Here is a 24,495-nt window from a genome sequence, read left to right as displayed (position 1 = left end):
TGTATCTCTAAACTAAACTAAAGACACGTGGATTGTCATGGGGCTTACTGTGAGGAGTAACACTACCTGAGTGCAATATATGAGTTCCTGTACTGTGGGCAAGCCGGCAATTCTCTCAAACACGCTGGCTACTCGGGCCTCCCCAGTTGGCTCAACTCACACATGAAGATGGATATTGCTTGGATCTCATTAGATATTTTTCGTGTCGTTCAATCCTGAGTGCAGCCTAAAGGGCCTGTCCCACTTAGGAGACCTAAACAGCAACCTCTGGTGACCTTGCCCGCCACCCAAGGCTTCCATGAGGTAACAGGAGGTTTTGGTCACTCTCCCTAATGGTCGAAAGTGGTTTCTGCATGGCTGAGGCTTCATCTAGGTTGCTGCTACTTTTTCATCATGATTAAAACCGGCCTCGACTGAAAATAGGTTGCAGTTTTAAAAATCGATAATGTTTTAGTCGCCGGTCATATCGAAGCCGATTGTAACACTAGTCGAAGGTAGTCAAGGGAGGTCGAAGGAGGTTTTCTTCATAGTCGAGGAAGGTTTTCAACATATGCATGGGAGGTGGTAGGAGGTTGCAGGTCACCTCGACCTTGATTTTTTTTTGGGTGGCAGGCAAGGTCACCAGAGGTTGCTGTTTAGGTCTTCTAAGTGGGACAGGCCCTTAAGTCTTGTGTGGTGGTGAGTGCAAGCATGATTTTTGACAAACAGTACAGTGGAGCAATACGCTGGTCTCCTCTAACGGCCAGTAACACACATCCCAACAGATCTAGGTTGTACACAATCAATGTGATGTACTGATTTGTTCTAGTGGATGAATAACATAATGAGTATGTCACTTCTCATTTTCAAAGGTGAGGATAAAATCTGTTGTCAGGTTGAGTCCATTAATTCCCGACATTTTGTTTAATTTAAGATGTTAAATTAAGGTTGTTTTTTCAAATTAATAGTTCTCCACCACAAGATCTAGTAAAATACTTGTCCAAGTGATTTCTAATTACTAGACCCTGGTTGAATGGGTCTGGTAATTGGAAATGCTGGAGTCACTCAGCAGGACAGGCAGCATCTGCGGATAGAAGGAATGGGTGACATTTCAAGTCGAGATCCTTCTTCAGCCGAAACGTAGAAGATACCGGGTAACACCGGTAGTATCAGTTACTGGGTGGATGGCTTTGATGCCCCGAGGGAAAAGCCTCAGTGAGCAGTCATTCAAGATGTGTGGCATGGTCTGGTCTGGATGTCCGCAGTCGCAAGCAGGGCTGCCTGTCAACTCCCACTGATGCAGGTGATGGGCTGTTCTTGCATGGAGGGTACCAGTTCTGTTCAGAGTTAGCCATTGCTTGCGATGGAGGTCAACACCCAGTGGTTTCACTGTGGGGCCTGTGATGCCCTCTCCGTTGTTGGTGTTGGCATCTTTTCAGGCTCTGCGCCACTAAGTCTTGGAGTTAAAGCCTTCCAGGGATTTAACGTAAGACCAGAAGGGTTTGCGGGACTTCAGGCGCATGTTGGGCAGATTGTTCAAGTCAGCATGGATGGGAAGGTCAGAGTTAGCCTCAATGGTGCACCAATCTTTCACCATCCTCTCCCTTCTGCGTATGCTGGGAGGGGCGATACGAGAGACGTGCACCCACAGTAAACCCATGCAGTCACAGGGAGAATGTGCAAATTCCACACAAACAGCAACCAACAGCCCTGTGTCTCTGGTGCTGTGAGGCATTAGCTCTACTAACTGTGGCACTGTGCTACCCTATTACATTCTTGTAACCCTCTGTCAAAATGATGCATGTATATGTTGCTGTGGGGTGGAGGTGGCCCTACCACATTTCTGATAGTTTTTTATTTTATTGGGAGAGGGAAGGAAATATATAATCTCTGAATAATTTTTGTCATAATCAACATAAATCAAACTATTGAAATTGCAGCCAAAGTCTCAGTGTGTAGGACTATCCTTAAATCTTTCCTTAACTTGCTACCAAGAACACAATGTGTAGGAAGGAACAGCAGCTGCTGGTTTAAATCGAAGATAGACACAAAATGCTGGAGTAACTCAGCGGGACAGGCAACATCTCTGGAGAGAAGGAATGGATGACATTTCAGGTCGAGACCCTTCTTCAGACTGAGAGTCGGGGGAGAGGGAGACACAGAGATAAGGAAAGTTAAGGTCTCGTTTTCTAACCTTACCCGTCTGGATCTCTGTGTCTCTCTTTCCCCAGACTCTCAGTCTAAGGAAGGGTCTTGACCCGAAACGTCACCCATTCCTTCTCTCCAGAGCTGCTGCCTGACCCGCTGAGTTACTCCAGCATTCCGTGTCTAATCAACCAAGAAACACAGTTTTTGTCCATTTCTGATCTGATACCCAATCATATCGTTGTTTTTTAAATATGATACTGCAAAGGGCTTCCACATGTTCATTGTGAACTAAATGCACATAGACTGACATGGTACTGCCCCCCCCCCCCCAGCTTTATTTTAGCTAATCAATATGAAAAGGTCAGAAATGAGATTGAAGTCAGGATGACTAAATTCTTGGATTGCCTCAGAGAGCTTTGTCTCCGTGAATTTACATCAACATGGTTCTGTTGCTGTGTATCACACCAGGGCTTAGTCATAAAAGTCAGCTCCATTATGCTGCTACCAATGAAATCCAACCAGAGACCTGGCAGCTACTCAATTGCAGAACACATTGTGCTGCAGTTTTTAAGCAAAAAAACCCATGAACAATACTAAGGGAAGCTGGGTTGCTGGCTTTGGTTCAGAGATCACAATACAATTGGTTTATATTTCATTGCATTAATTTCAATGAAATTAAAATCAAATCTTTATCTTATAATGTTTAGTTTAGTTTAAGAACATCAGAGAACATCAGAGGAAGATGACTGACTTTGGTGCCTTCCCTCACAGTGGGAAAGTTTGATTCTGCAGTGTGGGGATGTTTTATGTTGGACTCTATCGTTCTTTATTTTATTTGTATGGCGACCACACATTTCACTGTATCAACTGGTACATGTGACAAATAAATGTATCTTGTATCTTGAGATACAGTGTGGAAACAGGCCCTTTGGCCCACCAAGCCCACACCGACCAGCAATCCCCGCACATTAACCTTATTGTACACACACCAGGGACAATTTAACTTCGGAGTCACGTGAGTGAATACGTGAAGAACCCGTATAGCATGCATGCGCGACATGAGCGTTCACGCAGGTGCAACAGCGACGAACGGGAGCACGGGCGCTCCCGCTACAAGCTTGAAAGAACGGACCGTTAGGTAACTACCTGTCTTGGAGAGGTTTTTTGGAAGGAACTGACGGCCAGCTTACTACCTGTCTTTCCAAAAAACCTCTCCAAGACAGGTAGTCATGAGGCGTTGGATTTTATCACGCCTCCCCAAAATTGCATTTACATAAAGTGCCTACCATTATTGGGGGTACATTGAGCAGGGCATTTAAAAACCCAAATATCTTAAATTGCATTTGATACCCCTGACGTCGGCTATCATTTTCGCATGCTCATTCCAGAGGGGCAGGGTAGTATGGCAAAACACCTGACCCTACTGTTCAACCCAGTATGCTCCACAACTTCTCAAAGGAAGTCCTAAAACCTGCCCTCAACCTAAAAAATTCACAGTACCGAGAGAACGCCGACCTCACAACCACAGATCCTGCTATCTGGCAAAGTTACCAAACCAAGCCTAAAAACTGGACGAAGTGTCCAAGATATTCGGCATCATGAGGGCAGGGCCTGGAATGAGCAAACCACACAAAACCAGACAGAAGTACCTCCACGCATCCACCAGTAGGCGTCTACTTAATGGTACTGGTGAAAGCTCGGGGCCCGCATGCCAGCCCCCGTAAGCCTTTTCAAGCCACGGTCCACAGCGGGCCCCATGGAAAATGCGCCACCCCCCAACAACACCATCCCGACAGACAAGGAACCAGAAACCGAAGAAATGAACACACCACTAAACAACAGTGAAGGCAGATGAATATGGTTCCTACCATCACATAAAAGGTGAAGGGTTTGTACTAACAGGGGGGGGGGGATCACACCTGGGTTTGGAAGTATGAAGAACTATCACACTTGGAAGTTATATACCAAAAGTATTCAAGGATAAAAATTGAATGAAGAAACTTGCCACCAGTTCAGCATGCACCCCAAAGTGGTATCTCACACCCAGCAGCTCTTCCTGATCCTGTACCTCAAGCACACTAAAAAAGAACATGAGGGACTAGCTAACTGGAGATGATATACAAAGGGGTCATAAAGAAGCCTAATATGAACCTTTGGTACCAAAAAACCCAAAGATGGAGTATGTCGCACCATCATTGACTTAACCACTTGAATATTTTCACCAGGTATACACACTTTATGGAAACTTGTAACTGCTAACCGTGGATTTCCTAGGATACTTTATGGTAGATATTGACTTAAAAGATGCATACTATTCAGTACCCATTCATAAAAGATCTTCGGAGATACCACAATTTACCTGGATGGGGTAACTATGGCAGTATAAATTATTGACAATGGCTAAATATGAGCCAAAACTGTTTTCCAAGATATTCAAACCAGCCCTGACACTATTAAGGAACATATCGTCATGGCATGTCTCTATGATATTAACGACAGACAAAACCATGGAAATAGCTAAATCAGCAGCATTAGCTACTAAAACTTATTTAGCCTGGGCTCTGTCATACAATCCAGATAAATCTACGTTGACACCATCCACAACTATTGACTATCTGGTATTCAATTAACTCTATCCACTTATCTATAACATTGCCAAAAGGAGAGTCAACGTATGGCACAACCTGTAACAATTAATGGTAACAATCAACCAACCATTCAACAAAGTGGCAAGAGTAATTGGGGATTAGTAGCAGTATTACCAGCTACTTAACTTGGACCTTTCCATTAGAGCTAAGGTGCTAGTGTTTAAACAAAATAACCCATACCCAGAACAGGTGACAAATGGACTAATCTGGAGTCGTCATCACTACAGACACTGGGCATAAAACCTAGTTGGAAATATTGAGTACGTTCTATGGGTAAAAGCATATTGTTCAGTAGTGCACCATTTTGCATGTTCATTTATAAATTAACAACATCACAGTGGTGGCATATAACAAACCACTTGGGCGGAATAAAATCGATATCATGTGACAATTTATTTAACAATTGGTAACCGTATGTCGTCAAACATATTTGACCATCAGCAACTTACCTACCAGGTGAGCTAAATGCTGTAAACAGACATATTAAACCAAAGTATTTGCTGAAATTACAAAGCAATATGGAACACCAGATATCGATATCCTTGTATTCCAATTGAATCACCACGTACCGATGTATGTCGCATGAAACCAGACTTTGAGGCAGCGGCAATGTATACATTCCTGCTGAACTGGGGGGGGGGGAATCTAATCTCTATGTTCTCCCCTTTTCTACCTCATCAGTCAGGTACTACGGCCTCATCAGTCGGGTACTACGCAAAATACAGATGGACTCTGCTTCAGGTATTTTGATAGTACTCGACTAAACCTACACAGTCATGGTTCCCAGTGGTCCTCGACATGGTCATTAAAACCCTAATGGTTTTTCCCAGTAGCCCAGACTTATCAACTCACCCGGTATCAGGCATAAGCCACCCATGCCACGATAAATTAAACTACTGGGTTGCAGATTTGAAAAGACCATTACTGGGCCTGGGTTGCAGAATTGGGAAGACCACTGCTGGGCCTGGATTGTCAGACAGCACTATCGACACGATGACAGCATCGCATCGCATATCCACAAGGGAACATACTTGGCGAACATGAAGAAGTGGGAAGATACTGTTCAAAGACAGGAACTACATATTCAACTACAACAAAACCTGTACTGGAGTTCCTGGCAGGTCTTCACCACAATGAAGGACTCAGCTACAGTGCCATTAATACAGCCAGAAGTGCTCTGTCAGCCTACTTAACTCGGGCACCAGGATAACAGGCCATAGGGTACCACCCACTGGTGATCAAATTCAGGAGAGGCATATTCAACTCTAATCCCCCAGACCTAGGTACACCCAAATCTGGGATGTCAGTGTGGTCCTGACGTACCTTAGGGGATGGTCACCAGCCAGGTCCCTCACCCTGGAACAGCCTACCCTGAAGATGCTCATGCTGATGGCCTTGTCTCAGCACAAAGAGTCCAGTTCCTCCATCTACTACGATTGGACGATATGGTTATAACACCAGACCGTGTCACATTTACCATTCAGGGGCTGGTCAAACAGAGCAGACCAGGAACATCAGGTCCAGTCATGGAATTCCGGGCATACCCACCTGACCACGGTTATGTGTCATGACCCACTTATTGAATTACATCGACACTATAAGAAACCCCCGATGGTGAGAAAAAGCCTTATGGGTCAGCCACAAGAAACCTCATGGTCGGGTGACGAGCCAAACTATCTCAAGTGGCTCAAGCAGGTACTGGGAGTTGCTGGAGTAAATACTAACGTGTATAAATCTTACTCCACCAGGGCATCATCCACATCGGTGACTAAGAGGATGGACGTGCCTATGGACCACATCCTGGCTACAGCGGGGTGGTCTAGGGAGTATACGGTCCAAACTTTTATAACAAGCCGCTGGCAGAACCTGTATCGTTTGCAGAAAAAGTATTAGAATCTGCAAATATATAATTTAAGCCCGGGGGAGCATTTTGGTCTTGTTATTGTTATAACACCATTATTGTTTTACAAACAGATTCATGGTTGATTACGATAACATACTTCCTCCCTCGAATGACTTCGGCAGCGAGTGAAGTATGAACTGTTACACGGTTTGAAATCACAGAGCTTTAAAATCTTCACGTCGTCACTCACGTGACTCCGAAGTAAAATAGTAAGGTTAAACGAGAACTTACCAGTTCGAAGTTTGATCTGTATTTTATGAGGAGTTACGATAAGGGATTACGTGCCCTCCGCTCCCACCCTCAATTATAGAGATCAGCTGATATTTAAGTTCTCCTTTTCTTTACTATATTTATTTCAATTATTGTGTCTTCTGTGATTCCACACCGCTGCTTTGAAGTATGTCGCGCATGCGTGCTGGATAGGTTCTTCACGTAATCCCTCATCGTAACTCCTCATAAAATACAGATCAAACTTCGAACTGGTAAGTTCTTGTTTAATCTTACTATTTACACTTATATCAAGCCAATTAACCTGCAAACCTGTACGTCTTTGGAGTGTGGGAGGAATTTGAAGATCTCGGAGAAAACCCATGTGGTCACGGGGAGAATGTACAAACTTTGTACAGACAATCCCCGGATCTCTGGCCCTGCAAGCGCTGGAAGGTAGCAACTCTACAACTGCACCACCATGCCACCCTTACACCAGTCAACACACAGGTTAGTTACAACAACAATAGGTCCAAAAAATAGTCTGAAGTATCTCAAATGTTCAATCTTTAGTTCTGAGCATCTATAAATGATTCCTTCATTTCATTATCTAATACCCACTACAGCAATTGGGAATAAATATGGTAACAAGGAAAGATAGGCACCTTGATACATTGCTTGGATTTTGAAAGTTGTACTTTTTAATGCATAAGTTTAGACTCCTTACCTGTAAGTGTTTCGGCGCTGTATGACTGAAGGTTTGGCAGAGAGTAATGTTGTGTGTGTTGTGCCATTATCTAAACTAGCATATCCGGTCAGTATCATCCGTGTGCTTTCACAGAAGGGAAGGTAAATTGCTTAGTTGGAAGCACAGGATTTGCCCGGCCCTACCCAAGGGTGGAAAGATTTAATTGGAACGTGAGGGATAACTTTTTTGACACAAAGGGTGGTGGGTGTGGGTTTCGAGCTGCCGGAGGAGGTCATTGAGGCTGGGACCATCGCAATGTTTAATAAATTTTAGACAGGCACATGGATAGGAGAGGTTTAGAAGGAGTTGGCCAAACACAGGTAGGTGAGACTAGTATATGTGGGATGTTGGTCAGTATGGGATTGTGGACAATTTGGATCGAGGGGCTTGTTTCCACACTGTATCACTCTGTTTAAGACATCAATGAAACATATAAAGGTCTGATAGGGCATCGCAGGCTGGACTGAGGGTGGAGGTCTCTCTGGGCATTGGCAGAGGGCTGGGTGGCCACTGAGCTCAAATAGGTAGAGACAATCATAAAATGAATCAAGAAGTGAGGGAATAGAGCGGGAACATGCTATCAGACTGGAGGATTATCTTTGATCATATTCAATTGTGGAGCAGGCTTGAATGGCCCAATGGGTTACTTTTGGACCGATTTCTTTGGAGGACTGAGGGGGGAAGGATTACAGGACAAGGGATATCCTGGTCCAAGTTGTTCCGATCATTTTGATCTATTTTTGAGATTTGAGTTTTGCTGTCAACGGCAGCATTTATTGCCCATTCTGAACAGCTCTTCACGAGGTGACGATTGACTACTGCTTGAATTGCCCTGGTACGTCTGAAGACATTAGTCCCACGGTGCTGTCGGGTGCATGTAACATAGGACTGTACAGTACAGGAACGGGCCATTCGGCCCACAATGTATGTGCCGAGCAAGACCCATGTTAAAATGATCTCATCTGCTTGCACATGATCCATATCCCTCTTTTCCCAGCACTTCCATGTGCCCATCTAAAAGCCTATAAAAACTATAATTTTTATTATCGGGACGGCAGATGGCACAATGGGCTAAGTGTTCGGCTGGCGACCGGAAGGTAGCCGGTTCGAATCCCGCTTGGAGTGCATACTGTCGTTGTGTCCTTGGGCAAGACACTTCACCCACCTTTGCCTGTGTGTGAATGTGTGTGAATGTGTGTGAGTGATTGGTGGTGGTCGGAGGGGCCGTAGGCGCAGATTGGCAACCACGCTGTCAGTCTGCCCCAGGGCAGCTGTGGCTACAGAAGTAGCTTACCACCACCGAGTGTGACTGAGGAGTGAATGAATAATGCGATGTAAAGCGCCTTGAGTATTAGAAAGGCGCTATATAAATCCCATCCATTATTATTATTATTATTATTATTATTATTATAATGTCTGGAGTTTAAGCCTTTAGAAATCCAGCTGGGCTGTTATTTGGATCTATAATATTTGTGTTGTTCAGTTCCCTCAGTTTCCTGAAAATGTTCCTGAAAGGCTGCATGGTGGCGCAGCGGTAGAGTTGCTGCCTTACAGCACCAGAGACCCGGGTTCAATCCTGACTATGGGTGCTGGCTGTACAGAGTTTGTACGCTCTCCCCGTGACCTGCATAGGTTTTCTCCGAGATCTTCGGTTTCTTCCCACACTCCAAAGACGTACAAGCTTGTAGGTTAATTGGCTTGGCCTTAATTGTCCCTAGTGTGTGTAGGTTATTGTTAATGTGCAGGGATCGCCGGTCGGCGCAGACACAGTGGGCCGAAGGGCCTGTTTCCACACTGTATCTCTAAACTAAAGCTAACATTTACAGCTTTCTGGACTGGGATTGAAGTGATCACAGGATTACGAGCTTCATTTAGGATGGAGTGGAAGGAGCAGACATTGCTGAGTAGGGTTGCCAACTGTCCCGTATTAGCTGGGACATCCCGTATATTGGGCTAAACTGGTTTGTCCCATACGGGACCGCCCTTGTCCCGTATTTGACCGCTACCACTCGAGTCGGGTCGGAGCGCCGCATCCGGCCCCGCCTCACCCGTCACGACGTAGTGCAGCCCATGGAGTGCAGTAGCAGTGCCTCGCCCATGGCCCCGTCGGTCAGTAGCCCGGCCAGTTGTCCGACCTTTGGACCTTCGCTTACTTGCTGACACCACCACCCCTCCATCTCATGGCCCATCATCGATTCATGAGCCGTACAATCACATCCCACTCTGGGAAGGGGAGATTGTGAGTTATCAAATTGGAACATTGTTCTATGTGTTAGAACATAGTACAGTACAGCACTGGAACAGGCCCTTCGGCCGCAATGTTTGTGCCGAATACGACGCCGTTAAGCTGATCTACTCTACCTGTATATGATCCATATCCATCTATTCCTTGCACTTCCCCGTGACTATCTAAAAGCACCTTGAACTCCACTATCGTATCTGCCTCCAGCGCTACCCAATACGTTCCAGGCCCCCACCATTCTCTCACCAAAGAGGGGCCCATTGGGGACTAAATGGAACAATTTGTAACTTTGTCAGTATCCGTTATGTAGCCACACTTTGCATACTTGTGTGTGCAAAACAAAGAATTTCACTGTGACATGTCACATGTGATAATAAAGTATCATTCATTCATTCATTCATTCATTCATTCATTCATTCATTCATTCATTCATTCATTCTTTTTGCCAATTTTACACAAGCTTCTCCGTGGATTGTCAGCTTGTCGTGGTGGAGAAGCTTGTGTGGACCTGAGATCCTGAGAGCGATGCCGTCTGGAGCTATGCTCCTGGTAGGGCCATCCATGGCAGTGAGGTCGAGAGGGAGGTCTCTGACAAAGAGCAATCCAACCAAGCCCTCAACAGTGGAACAGGCGGAGGACGATGGCTGACCTTAGTAGAACGTCACAACGGCTGGGAAGGCGGATGAAGGCTGCAGCAGAAAAGGGTCCCCGGTCGTCTTGGACTCCATGTTACTGGATCCTGACCCAGATCTGTCAAGGACCATGTGGAGGATGTCTGTGCACCAGTCTCCCCACGTTGATCAAAGTCACGCACAGGCGTCCTCCATATAGGGAATAGCACTATGGAGATACCCATGGTCAGCCATGACCGAAGGGGGCCTAAAAAACCAGCAGTTATTTTGCAGATGACCTACCTTGCGAGAAAGTTGGAGAAAGATAGTCGTACAGGGTATCCATGACGAATCAGCTTCACTATCTCCAGAACACCAATATACTGTAACTGAGCCGAGACGTAGAAGTCATCAAATACGTCTGCCTGTGCTGATGTGTTGGGCTTGATACAGTATACTAAATGAGGTGTTGAATTCTTGAGTTCTCCCATTATATCACAAATCGAGCTCTAGAAAGTACAGTAATTAGGTAGAGATTCAGTACACATTTGAATTCTAAATATCTTAAATGGGTTCAGTTACAGCTTATTTATTTCATTATTCTTCACTGCATATAACAGCCTGAATTCAATTTTATTTCTCGGCTCAGGAAGAAATTACATGAAATATTATTGTCTCAAATGTCATCTTGATTCACAATTAAACAATATACAATAGCTTGCAATATGAATTAGTATTCTAACCTTGTTTATTCTAAACTCTAACAAGGGATATGGGGAGAAGGCCAGGGATATGGGGAGAAGGCACGCACAGGTTATTGATTGGGGACGATCAGCCATGATCACAATGAATGGCGGTGCTGCCTCGAAGGGCCGAATGGCATCCTCCTGCACCTATTTTCTATGTTCCTACGTTTCTATGTAATATGTTGCTTTAAAATTTGTAGGTTTAACTGTTTTATTTTCAAGGCCACATCTGAAAATCATTTTTTTTGCAGAGTGGAATATTATGACTTCCAGGTTGAAATCTCTGGTGCAGAAATTCAAATAGGCATTTTGATTGACAAAATCATGGTTTGCGCCAGTCATCTGTTTTCAGTATTTGATGTGCACGTTGTGAATTAATGATATAATTCTCTGTGCAACAATCTTTCGGAAGGTCTTGTCGAGAATCTTTATCCAAATAGTTCCGACCCTAACTTGCAGTTGGATGCAGTCAGGGCAACCGAGTTTTCACAGTCTTGCCCGATCAGAATGAAGGAATGTGTAGCTGACCTGCATCTATCACAACTTCGGTTACCCAGACAAGTGGGTCCCATTAAACTTGCCTGCACTCATTTAATTTTTCTATTTAAGGTCACAGTCATAGAGTGAAACAGCATGGAAACAGGCCCTTCGGCCAAACTTGCCCACACCGGCCAACATATCAATTTGAGACATTGAAGACAGCTATGCTGTTGCCTAGAGTCATATGGAGATACAGTGTGGACTTACTTACCCTGAGCTGAGCAGCCAAAGTTATGGACCCATCGTGATCAAGACAGGGGAAGAATGTTGTTGCTCTCTTCTTCTTCAGGAACTTTAAGAAAGAAAAATGAATACAATTGTCATCCAAATATCTAGTTCACATGCTGAACAATTGAGCTTAAAATGCTATTCAAAAACCAAATTATGACACATATATGATGTAGCAAATAAAGATAGAAAATAGTGGAAAAGCTCAAAAGTTAGCAATATTGGCAGAGAGAAGAGAAGTTAATGTTTCAGGATGCCCTTTCATTAGAAAGAGAAAACAATTCAAGTTCCAGGTGCAGAAGGATGGACATTTGGGAAGTGGAGAAAGAATGATTTTTAAAGTTATTTCCTTCACAGGACATCACAGTTAAGCCTAGAATTGGTTAATTACCTACAACGGTCTTCTGAACAAATCATCTAACTGGGCTTTTTAAGCGCAGGTAAAAGTCAATTTCATGGATGTATGTTCTGTTACTCAAAGGTCAGCCATGGTTTAGTTTAGTTTAGTTTAGTTTAGTTTAGCACAGAAACAGGCCCTTCGGCCCACCGAGTCCACACCGACCAGCGATCCCCGCACATTAACACTATCCTACACACATTAGGGACAATTTACACTTAGACCAAGCCAATTAACGCACAAACCTGTATGTCTTTGGAGTGTGGGAGGAAACTGATGATCACGGAAAAAACCCACGCTGTCACGGGGAGAATGTACAAACTCCGTACAGACAGCACCCGTAGTCAGGATCAAACCCGGGTCTCTGGCGCTGCAAGCGCTGTAAGGCAGCAACTCTACCGATACACCACCGTGTCATTAAAATGGTGGAGATCGTTGCCCGGAGAACATGAGTCAACCAGGTGAGTTTTATGAAAATCTGGTTATGGTAAGGTATTTTTTCATACTATCTCAGGTAGACTGCAAAACAGAAGAGATTAAATTATAACGTCACAAAATTAAGGGTAGTGGCTATACAACAAGCAGTGAAAATGATCGTGGGTCTGGAGGAAGATGTATGATGCAGAATTATTACAATTGTCTGCTGTAATCATGAGAAATTTAAAACCAAATTATAAGATGCTGGAAATCTGAAATACCAACAGAAAATGCTGGAAAAAACTCAGCACGTTAGGCATCTTCTGTAGAAGGAGAAACAATTAACGTCTGAGTCATGGAGTCATAGAGTCACAGAGTGATATAGTCAGTGAGTGTTACAGTGTGGAAACAGGCCTTCGGCCCAACTTGCCCACACCGGCGAACATGTGCCAGCTACACTCATCCCACTTGCCTGCGCTTGGTCAATATGCCTCCAAACCTGTCCGATCCATGTACCTGTCTAACTGTTTCTTAAACGTTGAGATAGTCCAACCTCAACTACTTCCTCTAGCATCTTGTTCCATACACCCACCACACTTTGTGTGAAAATGTTACCCTTCAGATTCCTACAAAATCTTTTCCCCTTCAACTTAAACCTATGTCCTCTGGTCCTCGATTCCCCTACATCTGGGCAAGTGACTCTGTGCATCTTCCCGATCTATACCTCTCATGACTTTATACACCTCTGTAAGATCACCTCTCAGCCTCCTGCGCTCCAGGGAATAGAGTCCCAGCCTACCCAACCTCTCCCTATAGCTCAGGCCCTCTGGTCCTGGCAACATCCTCACCAAAATGTACAGTAATCCAATAGTTTTTTTTAATGTAAGGTAGACAAGTGTTTTGCTGCTATTGTATAGTGGCAGAAGTACGGAGGAATTGGTTAAATGTTGGTTACCCATACCTTGCTGTTAATCTCCAGGAACTTCTTTAATCCTTTGGTTCGAGATGTAAAGCACACATTCTGAGACAACAGCACTGTTTTGGGTCCTCTGAAACTCATGCGATCTTGAGAGGGTATTAGAGAAGCAGTTTGGGATCTTTTTCTCTGAAAGATTTGGTGAATAAGGACATTTTCACTGGCTGCAGATTCAATAAAAGACAGCATTATTAATAATACACCTTTAAATGGATTAAAATCATTGCATGGTGTAGTTCCATTGCTAAGCACCTTGAACTGGTGAATTGGAGCTTATTTCTATGAATAAACTGATTAAATATGGAAAAGCTGTGCACAAACATGTTGTCTCTGTTTTTTTTTTGCTCTGCCTAAATATGGTTTAGATTCAGAACAAGACATCTTAATTTACCTTAGAGTGAGACAGTGTGGAAACGGGCCCTTCGGCCTAACTTGCCCTCACCAGCCAACATGTCACAGCTACACTGAAGATAGACACAAAAAGCTGGAGTAACTCAGTGGGTCAGACAGCATCTCTGGAGAAAAGGAATAGGTGACATTTCGGGTCGAGACCCTTCTGCAGACCTTGTCCCAGCTACACTAGTCCCACCTGTCCACGTTTGGCCATTATCCCTCCAAACGTGCCCAATCCATGTTCCTGTCTAAATAACATGTTAAATAACCTCTAAGTAACTTCATCAATGTTTCTCTTCATCCTTTATTTTCTAAAGAGGTTCTCAAGTTTTCCCAGACGTTTGTTTCAAATCATTCCTTGCACCATTCAAACAAGTTAAATCTGCATGCTTACATTCTCTCTAGCTCTTCTTAAAGCTGAGTGCCAGAAATATTCATTAATCAGGATGGCCCTAAATATTGAGTATGTCTCATGCGTTTATACTCCTTACTACAATATTCAAAACCAAGGATCTTCAATGATTCCTGGGATGTCAGGACTTTCATATGAAGAAAGACTGGATAGACTCAGCTTGTACTCGCTAGAATTTAGAAGATTGAGGGAGGATCTTATAGAAACTTACAACATTCTTAAGGGGTTGGACAGGCTAGATGCAGAAAGATTGTTCCCGATGATGGGGAAGTCGAGAACAAGGGGTCGCAGTTTAAGGATAAAGGGGAAATCTTTTAGGACTGAAATGAGAAAAACATTTTTTACACAGAGAGTGGCGAATCTCTGGAATTCTCTGCCACAGAATGGAGTTGAGGCCAGTTCATTGGCTATATTTAAGAGGGAGTTAGATGTGGCCCTTGTGGCTAAAGGGATCAGGGGGTATGGAGAGAAAGCAGGTACAGGATACTGAGTTGGATGATCAGCATTGATCATATTGAATGGCGGTGCAGGCTCGAAGGGCTGAATGGCCTACTCCTGCACCTATTTTCTATGTTTCTATGGTTCACTGGTTCTTTTTCACCAACTATGCCCTGGACAGTGAAACTCTTAGCTGGCACATCCCTGGGATGGTGGGACTGTCATATGAGGAAAGATTGAAAAGACTAGGCTTGTATTCACTGGAGGTAGACAAAAGTGCTGGAGAAACTCAGTGGGTGCGGCAGCATCTATGGAGCAAAGGAAATAGGCAACGTTCTTGGTGCTATTTACAAGAAGAGAAAGTCCACAGTCTGGGTCCACATGTTGACCTCTCTGACTAAAGAAGTTCCTCCCCACATCCTTTCTAAAAGAGCACCCTTTAATCCTGCAGCTATGACTGCTAGATTATCCCACCAGCGGAAACATCCTTTCCACATCCACTCTATCTATACCTTTCATTATTCTGTAAGTTTCAATGAGGTTCTTAACCCCCTTAACATAGAAACATAGCAACAGAAAATAGGTGCAGGAGGAGGCCATTCGGCCCTTCGAGACAACACCGCCATTCATTGTGATCATGGCTTATCATTCCCAATCAATAACCCGTGCCTGCCTTCTCCCCATATCCCTTGATTCCGCTAGCCCCTAGAGCTCTATCTAACTCTCTCTTAAATCCATACAGTGATTTGGCCTACACTCCCCTCTGTGGCAGGTAATTCCACAAATTCACAACTCTCTGGATGAAAAAGCTTTTTCTCACCTCAGTCTTAAATGGCCTCCCCTTTATTCTAAGACTGTGGCCCCTGGTTCTGGACTCGTTCAATATTGGGACCATTTTTCCTGCATCTAGCTTGTCCAGTCCTTTTAAAATTTTATATGTTTCTATAAGATACCCCCTCATCCTTCTAAACTTCAGTGAATGCAAGAGGCATACCCTCCCCATCCCAGCTCACCCTCAGCCCTCTGGCTCCTCCTCTTCCTTTCTTCGCCCCGCCCCCCCCCCCCCCCCCGCCCCCCCCCCCAGTCTGAAGAAGGGTTTTGGCCTGAAACGTTGCCTATTTCCTTTGCTCCATAGATGCTGCCGCACCCACTGAGTTTCTCCAGCACTTTTGTCTACCTCCAGTGAATACAAGCCTAGTCTTTTCAATCTTTCCTCATATGACAGTCCCACCATCCCAGGGATCAATCTTGTGAACCTACGGTGCACCTTAACCTTCTAAACGCCAACGAGTAGAGGCTCAGTGCTGGCAAATGCTCATCATATGCTAACCCACTCAGCCCTGGAATCATTCTTGTAAAATTGAGACAAGAGTTGTATGTAGTACAAATGGATTAAGAGTTCCAGCCTCTCTTGCCTCACAGATATTGATAACTATGTTAAATGTTAATGTTAATCAGGCAGCTTTTATGGTTGTTTTCCAAGAAACGCATTCATGTTAATTTATGATGGAAATTTGTAACCACTGGATTGTGAATCCACTAAGATAATCACGCCGTTTGACTGATTAGCCATGCTGGAGTCACATGAAAATACTACCCTTTTCGATCATTGATTTAAATTTACAATTCCAGAATGTTGATTGTATGAAATTCTCAGAATACATTAATACAAAGTTGTGCATAGAAAAAAACCGAAATATTTAAATTGCACAAATGAAAATATAAAAGTAATTATAAAAAAATTTGTATGGCAGTGAATATTATTTATGAGTAAGTGCATTCATTTTCAATCATCTCTTATTGCACTTCTTTCGAGTCCATCTGTTACAAATGTTGACATCGCTGTCACTGTTCATCCTGAAAACGATGCAAGCTTCCGGCACCTTATTTCACTCAACCAAAAAAATGTATTAAACTATGATGATCATAGAAACATAGAAAATAGGTGATGGAGTAAGCCTTTCAGTTCATTGAGCCGAAATCAGTACCCCGTTCCTGCTTTTTCCCCATATCCCTTGATTTGGTTAATCTAACTCGCTCTTGAAAACATTGGTTTCCCATGGATTTGAAATACAAGTGCAAACTTAAAATACTAGACAGCATAAGTTTAAGGTGTGAGGGAGAAACAAGGAGATGTGTGGAGCAATTTGTTTGAAGAGAGTTGTGTGTGGACGTTAACCCCCAGCCAGCATTGATCCACTGCAGTTTGCTGACCATCGCAACAGGTCCACAGCAGATGCCATCTCCTTGACCCTAAACACATCTCTCAAACACCTAGATGACAAGGACTACAATGTTAGTCTCCTATTTATGGATGACAGCTCTACCATCAATGTCATAATCCCATCCAATCTCATCTCCAAACACTTGCACCTAGAAATCAGCACCACTGCCACTGGATCTCCAATATTTTGACCCAGAGGCCTCGATCAGTGAGCATTGGCGATAACACCTCCTCCTCAATAATTCTCAAAACCCGAGCCCCCATAAGGATGTGTTATCAGTCCCCTATAATGACCATACGGCCATATCTGGCTCTAACTCCATCTACAATTTTGAAGATGATACCACTGGGGTGTGCCGAATCAAGAATAATGACGAGACAGAATACAGGATGGAGATAGAGAACTTTGTGATGTGGTGTCAGGACAATAACCTCTCCCTCGACTTCAGCAAGACAAAGAGGCTCATGTTGTCGACCTCCCCGTGGTGAGCCCTGTCAACTGACCTCAGTCAGGCGAACGACAACAAACATGTCAGCAGCAGCGACGCAGCTTGGCGCCAACCCGGAGCATGCGCCCTTTTTAGGGCGGGCACCTACGGATGTCGGACCGGATGGCATCGCCCTGCTGCAGACTTCTGCTGCCTCAAACGCAAGAAGAAGAAGCAAGACAAAGAGACTAGTTATCGACTTCAGGAAGTATAGTGGAGTACATGCACCAATTAGCATCAATGGTGCAGTAGTGAAAATGGTTTGGCTCTAATATTACCATGGATCTGATGTGGACAAACCACATTGATGTGACAGCCAAGAAAGCACACCAGCGCCTCTACTTCCTGAGTAATCAGAAGAGGTTCAGCATGTCTCCAGAGACTTTTGCAAACTTCACCATAGAAAGCATACTATTGGTTTGCATCGCAACTTGGTTTGGGAACAGCTCTGTCAAGGACTGCAAGAAATTGCAGAGATTTGTAGATGTAGTCCAGTCCAGTCCATCACACAGTCCAAATGTTCCACCATTGACCCATCTACACTTCACGCTGCCTCAGAAAAGAAGACAAGACATGTCCCCCGCTGGTCATTCCTCCTTCTCCCTGCTCTTGTCTGGCAGAAGGTAGAAAAGTTTGCAAGCATCAGTACAGATTCTTCCCCTCTGTTATCAGGCTTCTGAACAGTCCTTCCAGAAGCTAGGGAACCGTCCGATTCACCTCCACCCCATTGAGGCCTTTGCACTTTGTTTATGAAACTCACGCACCATGACTGATTCCTGGGATGTCAGGACTTTCATATGAAGAAAGACTGGGTAGACTCCTCTTGAACTCGCTAGAATTTAGAAGATTGAGGGGGGATCTTATAGAAACTTACAAAATTCTTAAGGGGTTGGACAGGCTAGATGCAGGAAGATTGTTCCCGATGTTGGGGAAGTCCAGAACAAGGGGTCACAGTTTAAGGATAAGGGGGAAATATTTTAGGACCGAGATGAGGAAAACTTTTTTCACACAGAGAGTGGTGAATCTCTGGAATTCTCTGCCACAGAAGGTAGTTGAGGCCAGTTCATTGGCTATATTTAAGAGGGAGTTAGATGTGGCCCTTATGGCTAAAGGGATCAGGGGGTATGGAGAGAAGGCAGGTACAGGATACTGAGTTGGATGATCAGCCATGATCATATTGAATGGCGATGCAGGCTCGAAGGGCCGAATGGCCTACTCCTGCACCTATTTTCTATGTTTCTATGTATCTATGAGCCTCAATGCTGAGTATTTCCTGCATTCTGTATCTTCCCCTTTGCTCTGTCTATTGTACTTGCATTTGACTTGAGTGCGTTAATGTAGGGTATATCTGATCTGTTTGGATAGCATGCAAAATAAAGCTTTTCGCTGTACCTTTGTACATGTGACAAGAATAGACTTTAAACTAAGACTGACGCATGCTGCCGGGGGCGAGGAGTGGAGGAAGCAGACAGTATAATAGCCATGTTTAAGAAGGAACTGCAGATGCTGGAAAATCGAAGGTAGACAAAAATGCTGGAGAAACTCAGCGGGTGAGGCGGCATCTATGGAGCGAAGGAAATAGGCAACGTTTCAGGCCAAAGGATAATTGCCATTGTGACTTTTGGTATATGCAGTGTTATGGATGGAAATGGATCATGTGCAGGCAGAAGGAGTTAGTTTAGTTTTGCACCATACACTTAAGATGCGAAACTAAAGTGTTCCTTATTTCGGATAAGGAAATATTATTTCGTTATAATATTTCTTATAATATTCCTTATATTATCTCTTTCTTATCTCTTCATCTCCCTCTCCCCTGACTCTCAGTATGAAAAAGGGTCTCAGCCTGAAACATTACCCATTCCTTCTCTCCAGAGATGCTGCCTGTCCTGTTGAGTTACTTTAGCATTTTGCGTCTACCTTCAGTTGCGTCTACCCAGCATCTACATTTCATTCTTACACAGTTTAATTTGGCATTGTGTTTGGAACAGACATTGTGAGCCATAGGGCCTGTTCCTGTGCTGCACTGTTCTATGTCTTATAATAAAGTGATCTGTAAATCAAGGTTTCAAACATGCAAGTCAGCAGCTCACTAGCATCTTGCCATGGGCAACTAGAGAAGCCAAATAAACAATGACCTTGCCACTGAGCCATAGCCCTTTTATCCACTCTGCAAGTGATTAAATCATGTGGATTATTAAAACAAAAAAATCGATTGATATTCATGAGTTAGCTGAATTCAACTGTGGCTCAACTATTAAGATAAGGATGAACGAGGGGTATAATTTACTTGGATTTTGCCAAGGTCTTTGAGTCACAGGTTGCAAACTAATCAAATGAGAATCCCACAGGGTCCATCAGAAAGTAGCTATTTAGATTAAAAATGGATTCAGTAGCAGAAAGCAAGAGGTAATATTTGATGGGAAATTTGGTGAACTTTACAATGTAGCGGGATAACACACACAAGTGCTCTGGGCTTAAAAGTAGGGCCATCATCAATAAATTTGCAAATGACACCAAAATTGGACCGCAGAAAGGAATAAATGGGCTGGTTATGTGAAGTGGTAAACGCCATTCAGTCTGGAGAAACTGGATTCTACAGTACGTTGAATGGTGACTTTTTGGACCAACTAGAGGATTTCTGTGCCCAGGGTAGACACAAAATATTGGAGAAACTCAGCGGGCGAGGCAGCATCTATGGAGAGAAGGAATTGGCGATGTTTCGGATTGAGACCCTTCTTCAGACTGATGTCAGGGGAGGGGGTAGGACAAAGAAAGAACGTAGGCAGAGACAGTGGGGCTAGTGGGAGAACTGGGATGGGGGGAGGGTATGAAGAGAGAAAGCAAGGGCTACCTGAAGTTAGAGTAGTCAACGTTCATAATGCTGGGATGCAAACTACCCAAGCAAAATATGTGGTGCTGTTCCTCCAATTTGCGCTGGGCCTCACTCTGATAATGGAGGAGGCCCAGGACACAAAGGTCAGATTGGGAATGGGTGGGGGAGTTGAAGTGCTGTGTCACCGGGACATCAGCTTGGTTAAGGTGGATTAAAACATGTCTGTGCCCAGGACTTCCATGAAAAACTGGAGAGAGATCGTGCATGCAAGGTCAAGGCTGATGAAGAGATCTGCTAATCCAGTCCTATTCTCCCAAAACAGCATAATAACACTCACAAGTTTATCCTGAAATGTTGACAATTCCTCCCCCCACTCCTACCCCCTCCCCGACTGATGATACTCGACCCATTGAGGTTCTCCTGCAGTTTGTGTTTTGATCCAGATTCATGCATTTGCAGGTCTCTTACTTCTCAGATGTTGTTCCATTCTTTACATTTGCCAAAAAAAAAAACACAAGGGCTGAACAGAGTGGATGTGGAGAGGATGTTTCCACTAGTGGGAGAGTCTAGGACCAGAGGTCATAGCCTCAGAATTAAAGGATGTTCCTTTTGGATGAGGAGGAATTTATTTAGTCAGAGGGTTGTGAATATGTGGAATTTATTGCCACAGAAGGCTATGGAGGCCAAGTCAATAAATATTTTTAAGGCAGAGATAAATAGATTATTGAAAAGTATGGGTGTCAGAGGTTATGGGGAGAAGGCAGGAGAATGGGGTTAAGAGGGAGAGATAGATCAGCCATGATTGAATGGTGGAGTAGTCTTGATGGGCTGAATGGCCTCATTCTGCTCCGATCACATGAACTTATCATCATCATCAATCATGGCTTACAGCTAAAATTCGTGGGCATAACCACTTCCTCTGTGGCTCTGTGATAGTAAGATGATGCAGCCCGCATCATCAATGACAAAGCTCAACTATCTCTTCAGTTAGGTCATAAGATCATAAGGGATAGGATAAGAATTAGGCCATTCAGCCCATAAAGTCTACCTCGCCATTCAATCATGGCTGATCTATCTCTCCCTCTTAACTCCATTCTCCTGCTTTCTCCCCATAATCCCTGACACCCATACACCAGTTGACACCCTGACACCAGTGGAATTTGATTTTAGACCAGGTCAAGTACTTAAATCTTTACACACAGAGGAATCATATTGCAGATGATTCAGCGACTGTAAAAACATTCTGAACATTGATGGGAACATGAATGGAGTCAGAAATGAGTTGTAGTTCCAAATCTCCCAGACTAATCTCTCAGGCCTGATCAGATATATCCGACGACACTGTGGGAAGCTAGAGAAGAAATTATGGGCACTCTGGCTGAGATATTCTGCTCCTCTATGTTGAATATATTTTCAGTATCTCTTTTGGGCATTGTGTAGGAAGGAACTGCAGATGCTGGCTTAAACCAAAGATAGACACAAAAAGCTGGAGTAACTCAGCAGGACAGGCAGCATCTCTGGAGAGAAGGAATGAGTTCTGACCCGAAACATCACCCATTTCTTCTCTCCAGAGACACTGTCTGTCCCGCTGAGTTACTCCAGCTTTTTGTGTCTGTGTCTAAGCAGTAGCGTCTGATGGGGAAGTTGTGTGAATTACTGGAGGGGGCTCCTCCAACGAATTCATCTTTCATTCATTAGACCATGTGTTAGAAACTTTCAATTATGAAATTAACTGTTTATTCTTTGTTGTCTTTTAGCTACTTACAAAGTTTTAAACAAAGGAGAGGTGCAAGCATGCCGTTTGGTTTTGTCTTACCTATTTTTGAAGTCTCTTTTGTTTTTCCCTATTTCTTTAATTTTTAATTGATTTCAAGATAGACCCGGATTCCACGGTGGCCATGTGGAATCCAGGTTAAATTGTGAGAAATGTGAGAGTGTCTATTCTGGAAAATTTCAGAAAGAAATTGGTATATAGGGAGTTGTGATTAGCATACATTTGCACTAGCGATTTGAAATTGATATTTTCAGAGAACAATAGGAGAATTATCTTAAACATTAATAGACACAAAAAGCTGGAGTAACTCAGTGGGACAGGTAGCATCTCTGGAGAGAAGGAACGGGTAACTTTTCGGGTCGAGACCCTTCTTCAGACTAGCTAGGGATAACGGAAACAAGAGATATAGACGATGATGAGGAGAGTTAAAGATCAATAAATGAAAGATATACAAAAACGTAACGATGATAAAGGGAACAGGTCATTGTTAGCTGTTCAAGAAGGAACTGCAGATGCTGGAAAATCGAAGGTAGACTAAAATGCTGGAGAAACTCATCGGGTGAGACAGCATAAATGCTGCCTCACATGCTGAGTTTCTCCAGCATTTTTGTCTACCAGGTCATGGTTAGCTGTTTGTTGGGTGAAAATGAGAAGCTGATGTGACTTGGGTGGGGTTAAATATTACTTTTCTTAACACCAATATATTTCCAAAGGGTTTAAAGATATTGCTCAAGAGTTACAGATTATTGAATTTGAATTTTTGTGTTTTTTCGGAAATATGTTTGTTTTGACGTAACCATGGTGTCAGTCTCGTAAAATGAAAATAAACAGGCAAGATTCCTGACTCCAGCATTTTGTGTCTATCTTCGGTTTAAACTAGCATCTGCAATTCCTTTCTACACACAAGGTCAGTGTGGGAATGGGAAGGGAATTAAAGTGTATGGCAACTGAGAGATCAGGTCGATCCAGGTGACAAAAAGGGAGTTTGAGGGAACTCATGTGAGGAGGGAAACATTCAAGAGTGAAAGCAGAATTGGAGGATAAACATATGAGGGCATTTAAAAAAAAAACAAACAAGCCCTGACCCTCTCCCCTGCAATGGGACGACAGATGGCACAATGGGCTAAGTGTTCGGCTGGCAACCAGAAGGTAGCCGGTTCGAATCCCGCTTGGAGTGCATACTGTCGTTGTGTCCTTGGGCAAGACACTTCGCCCACCTTTGCCTGTGTGTGAATGTGTGTGAATGTGTGTGAGTGATTGGTGGTGGTCAGAGGGGCCGTAGGCGCAGATTGGCAGCCACGCTTCCGTCAGTCTGCCCCAGGGCAGCTGTGGCTACAGAAGTAGCTTACCACCACCGAGTGTGACTGAGGAGTGAATGAATAATGCGATGTAAAGCGCCTTGAGTATTAGAAAGGCACTATATAAATCCCATCCATTATTATTATTATTAATGGGACTCCTAGATTTGGCTAAACCCTTTCATCTGTACTGTGATAATGAGAGAGGGTACAATACAGCTGTGGTCACACACAAGCATGCTGACAGAATGAGGCCAGTTGTATACTATTCAACTTGACAAAGTCTAGTGGTGGCTGGGATGCACTGATGTGCTCAAGCACTCAACCGTGTGACATGGGCAGTGGAAATCCTAGAACCCATCACACTGAGGGGGACTCCCAGTAGTACGTTACAACTATTAGAGGCTGAGGGCAGGGTCAGATGATGAGAAAAATGGGAGTGTATAGCCTGCTGACCAACATATACAGATGGATTTCACAAGACTATGGCCCTCATCTCAAAATGTGTAATTTATTGTCAGAGATAGCTGTGGAGGCCAAGTCTTTAGGTACTTTTATAGCGGAGATTGACAGATTCTTGATTAGTACGGGTGTCAGGGGTTATGGGAAGAAGGTAGGAGAATGGGTTTGGTGCGAAAGATAGATCAGCCATGATTGAATGGCAGAGTAGACTTTATAGGCCGAATGGCCTAATTCTGCTCCACAAACTTATGAACTTATGAACTATGGACCTACCCAGAAGAAATAATGATGGATATGATAGAATCTGATTTTTTTTAGATTAACAGGGTGGAAACAGATCCTTCAGCCCACTGAGTCCATGCCAACCAGTAATCACCCATGCA

The 24,495-nt window shown here is 43.8% G+C and overlaps 1 protein-coding gene and 1 long non-coding RNA gene across 2 annotated transcripts in view; both read right to left on the bottom strand.

Moving 5' to 3' along the window:
* myo16 (myosin XVI) overlaps nt 1-24,495 on the bottom strand; it is a 245,770-nt gene that overhangs the window by 43,692 nt on the left and 177,583 nt on the right. The window contains exons 24-26 of the mRNA XM_033022212.1: nt 13,776-13,954; nt 11,984-12,064; nt 10,790-10,995 (exon numbers count right to left, since the gene is read on the bottom strand). Coding sequence (XP_032878103.1) covers nt 10,790-10,995; nt 11,984-12,064; nt 13,776-13,954 — 466 coding nt within the window. The remainder of the gene's footprint in view (nt 1-10,789; nt 10,996-11,983; nt 12,065-13,775; nt 13,955-24,495) is intronic.
* LOC116974083 lies at nt 15,545-16,412 on the bottom strand. The gene is made up of 3 exons (XR_004412277.1): nt 16,301-16,412; nt 15,791-15,794; nt 15,545-15,576 (listed from the first exon to the last, which is right to left on the bottom strand). It is a non-coding gene; the product is annotated as an uncharacterized LOC116974083 (long non-coding RNA).

This window comes from Amblyraja radiata, chromosome 6, assembly GCF_010909765.2.
Source record: "Amblyraja radiata isolate CabotCenter1 chromosome 6, sAmbRad1.1.pri, whole genome shotgun sequence".
Lineage (NCBI taxonomy): Eukaryota > Metazoa > Chordata > Chondrichthyes > Rajiformes > Rajidae > Amblyraja > Amblyraja radiata.
This window is presented reverse-complemented; position numbering and strand designations above follow the sequence as displayed.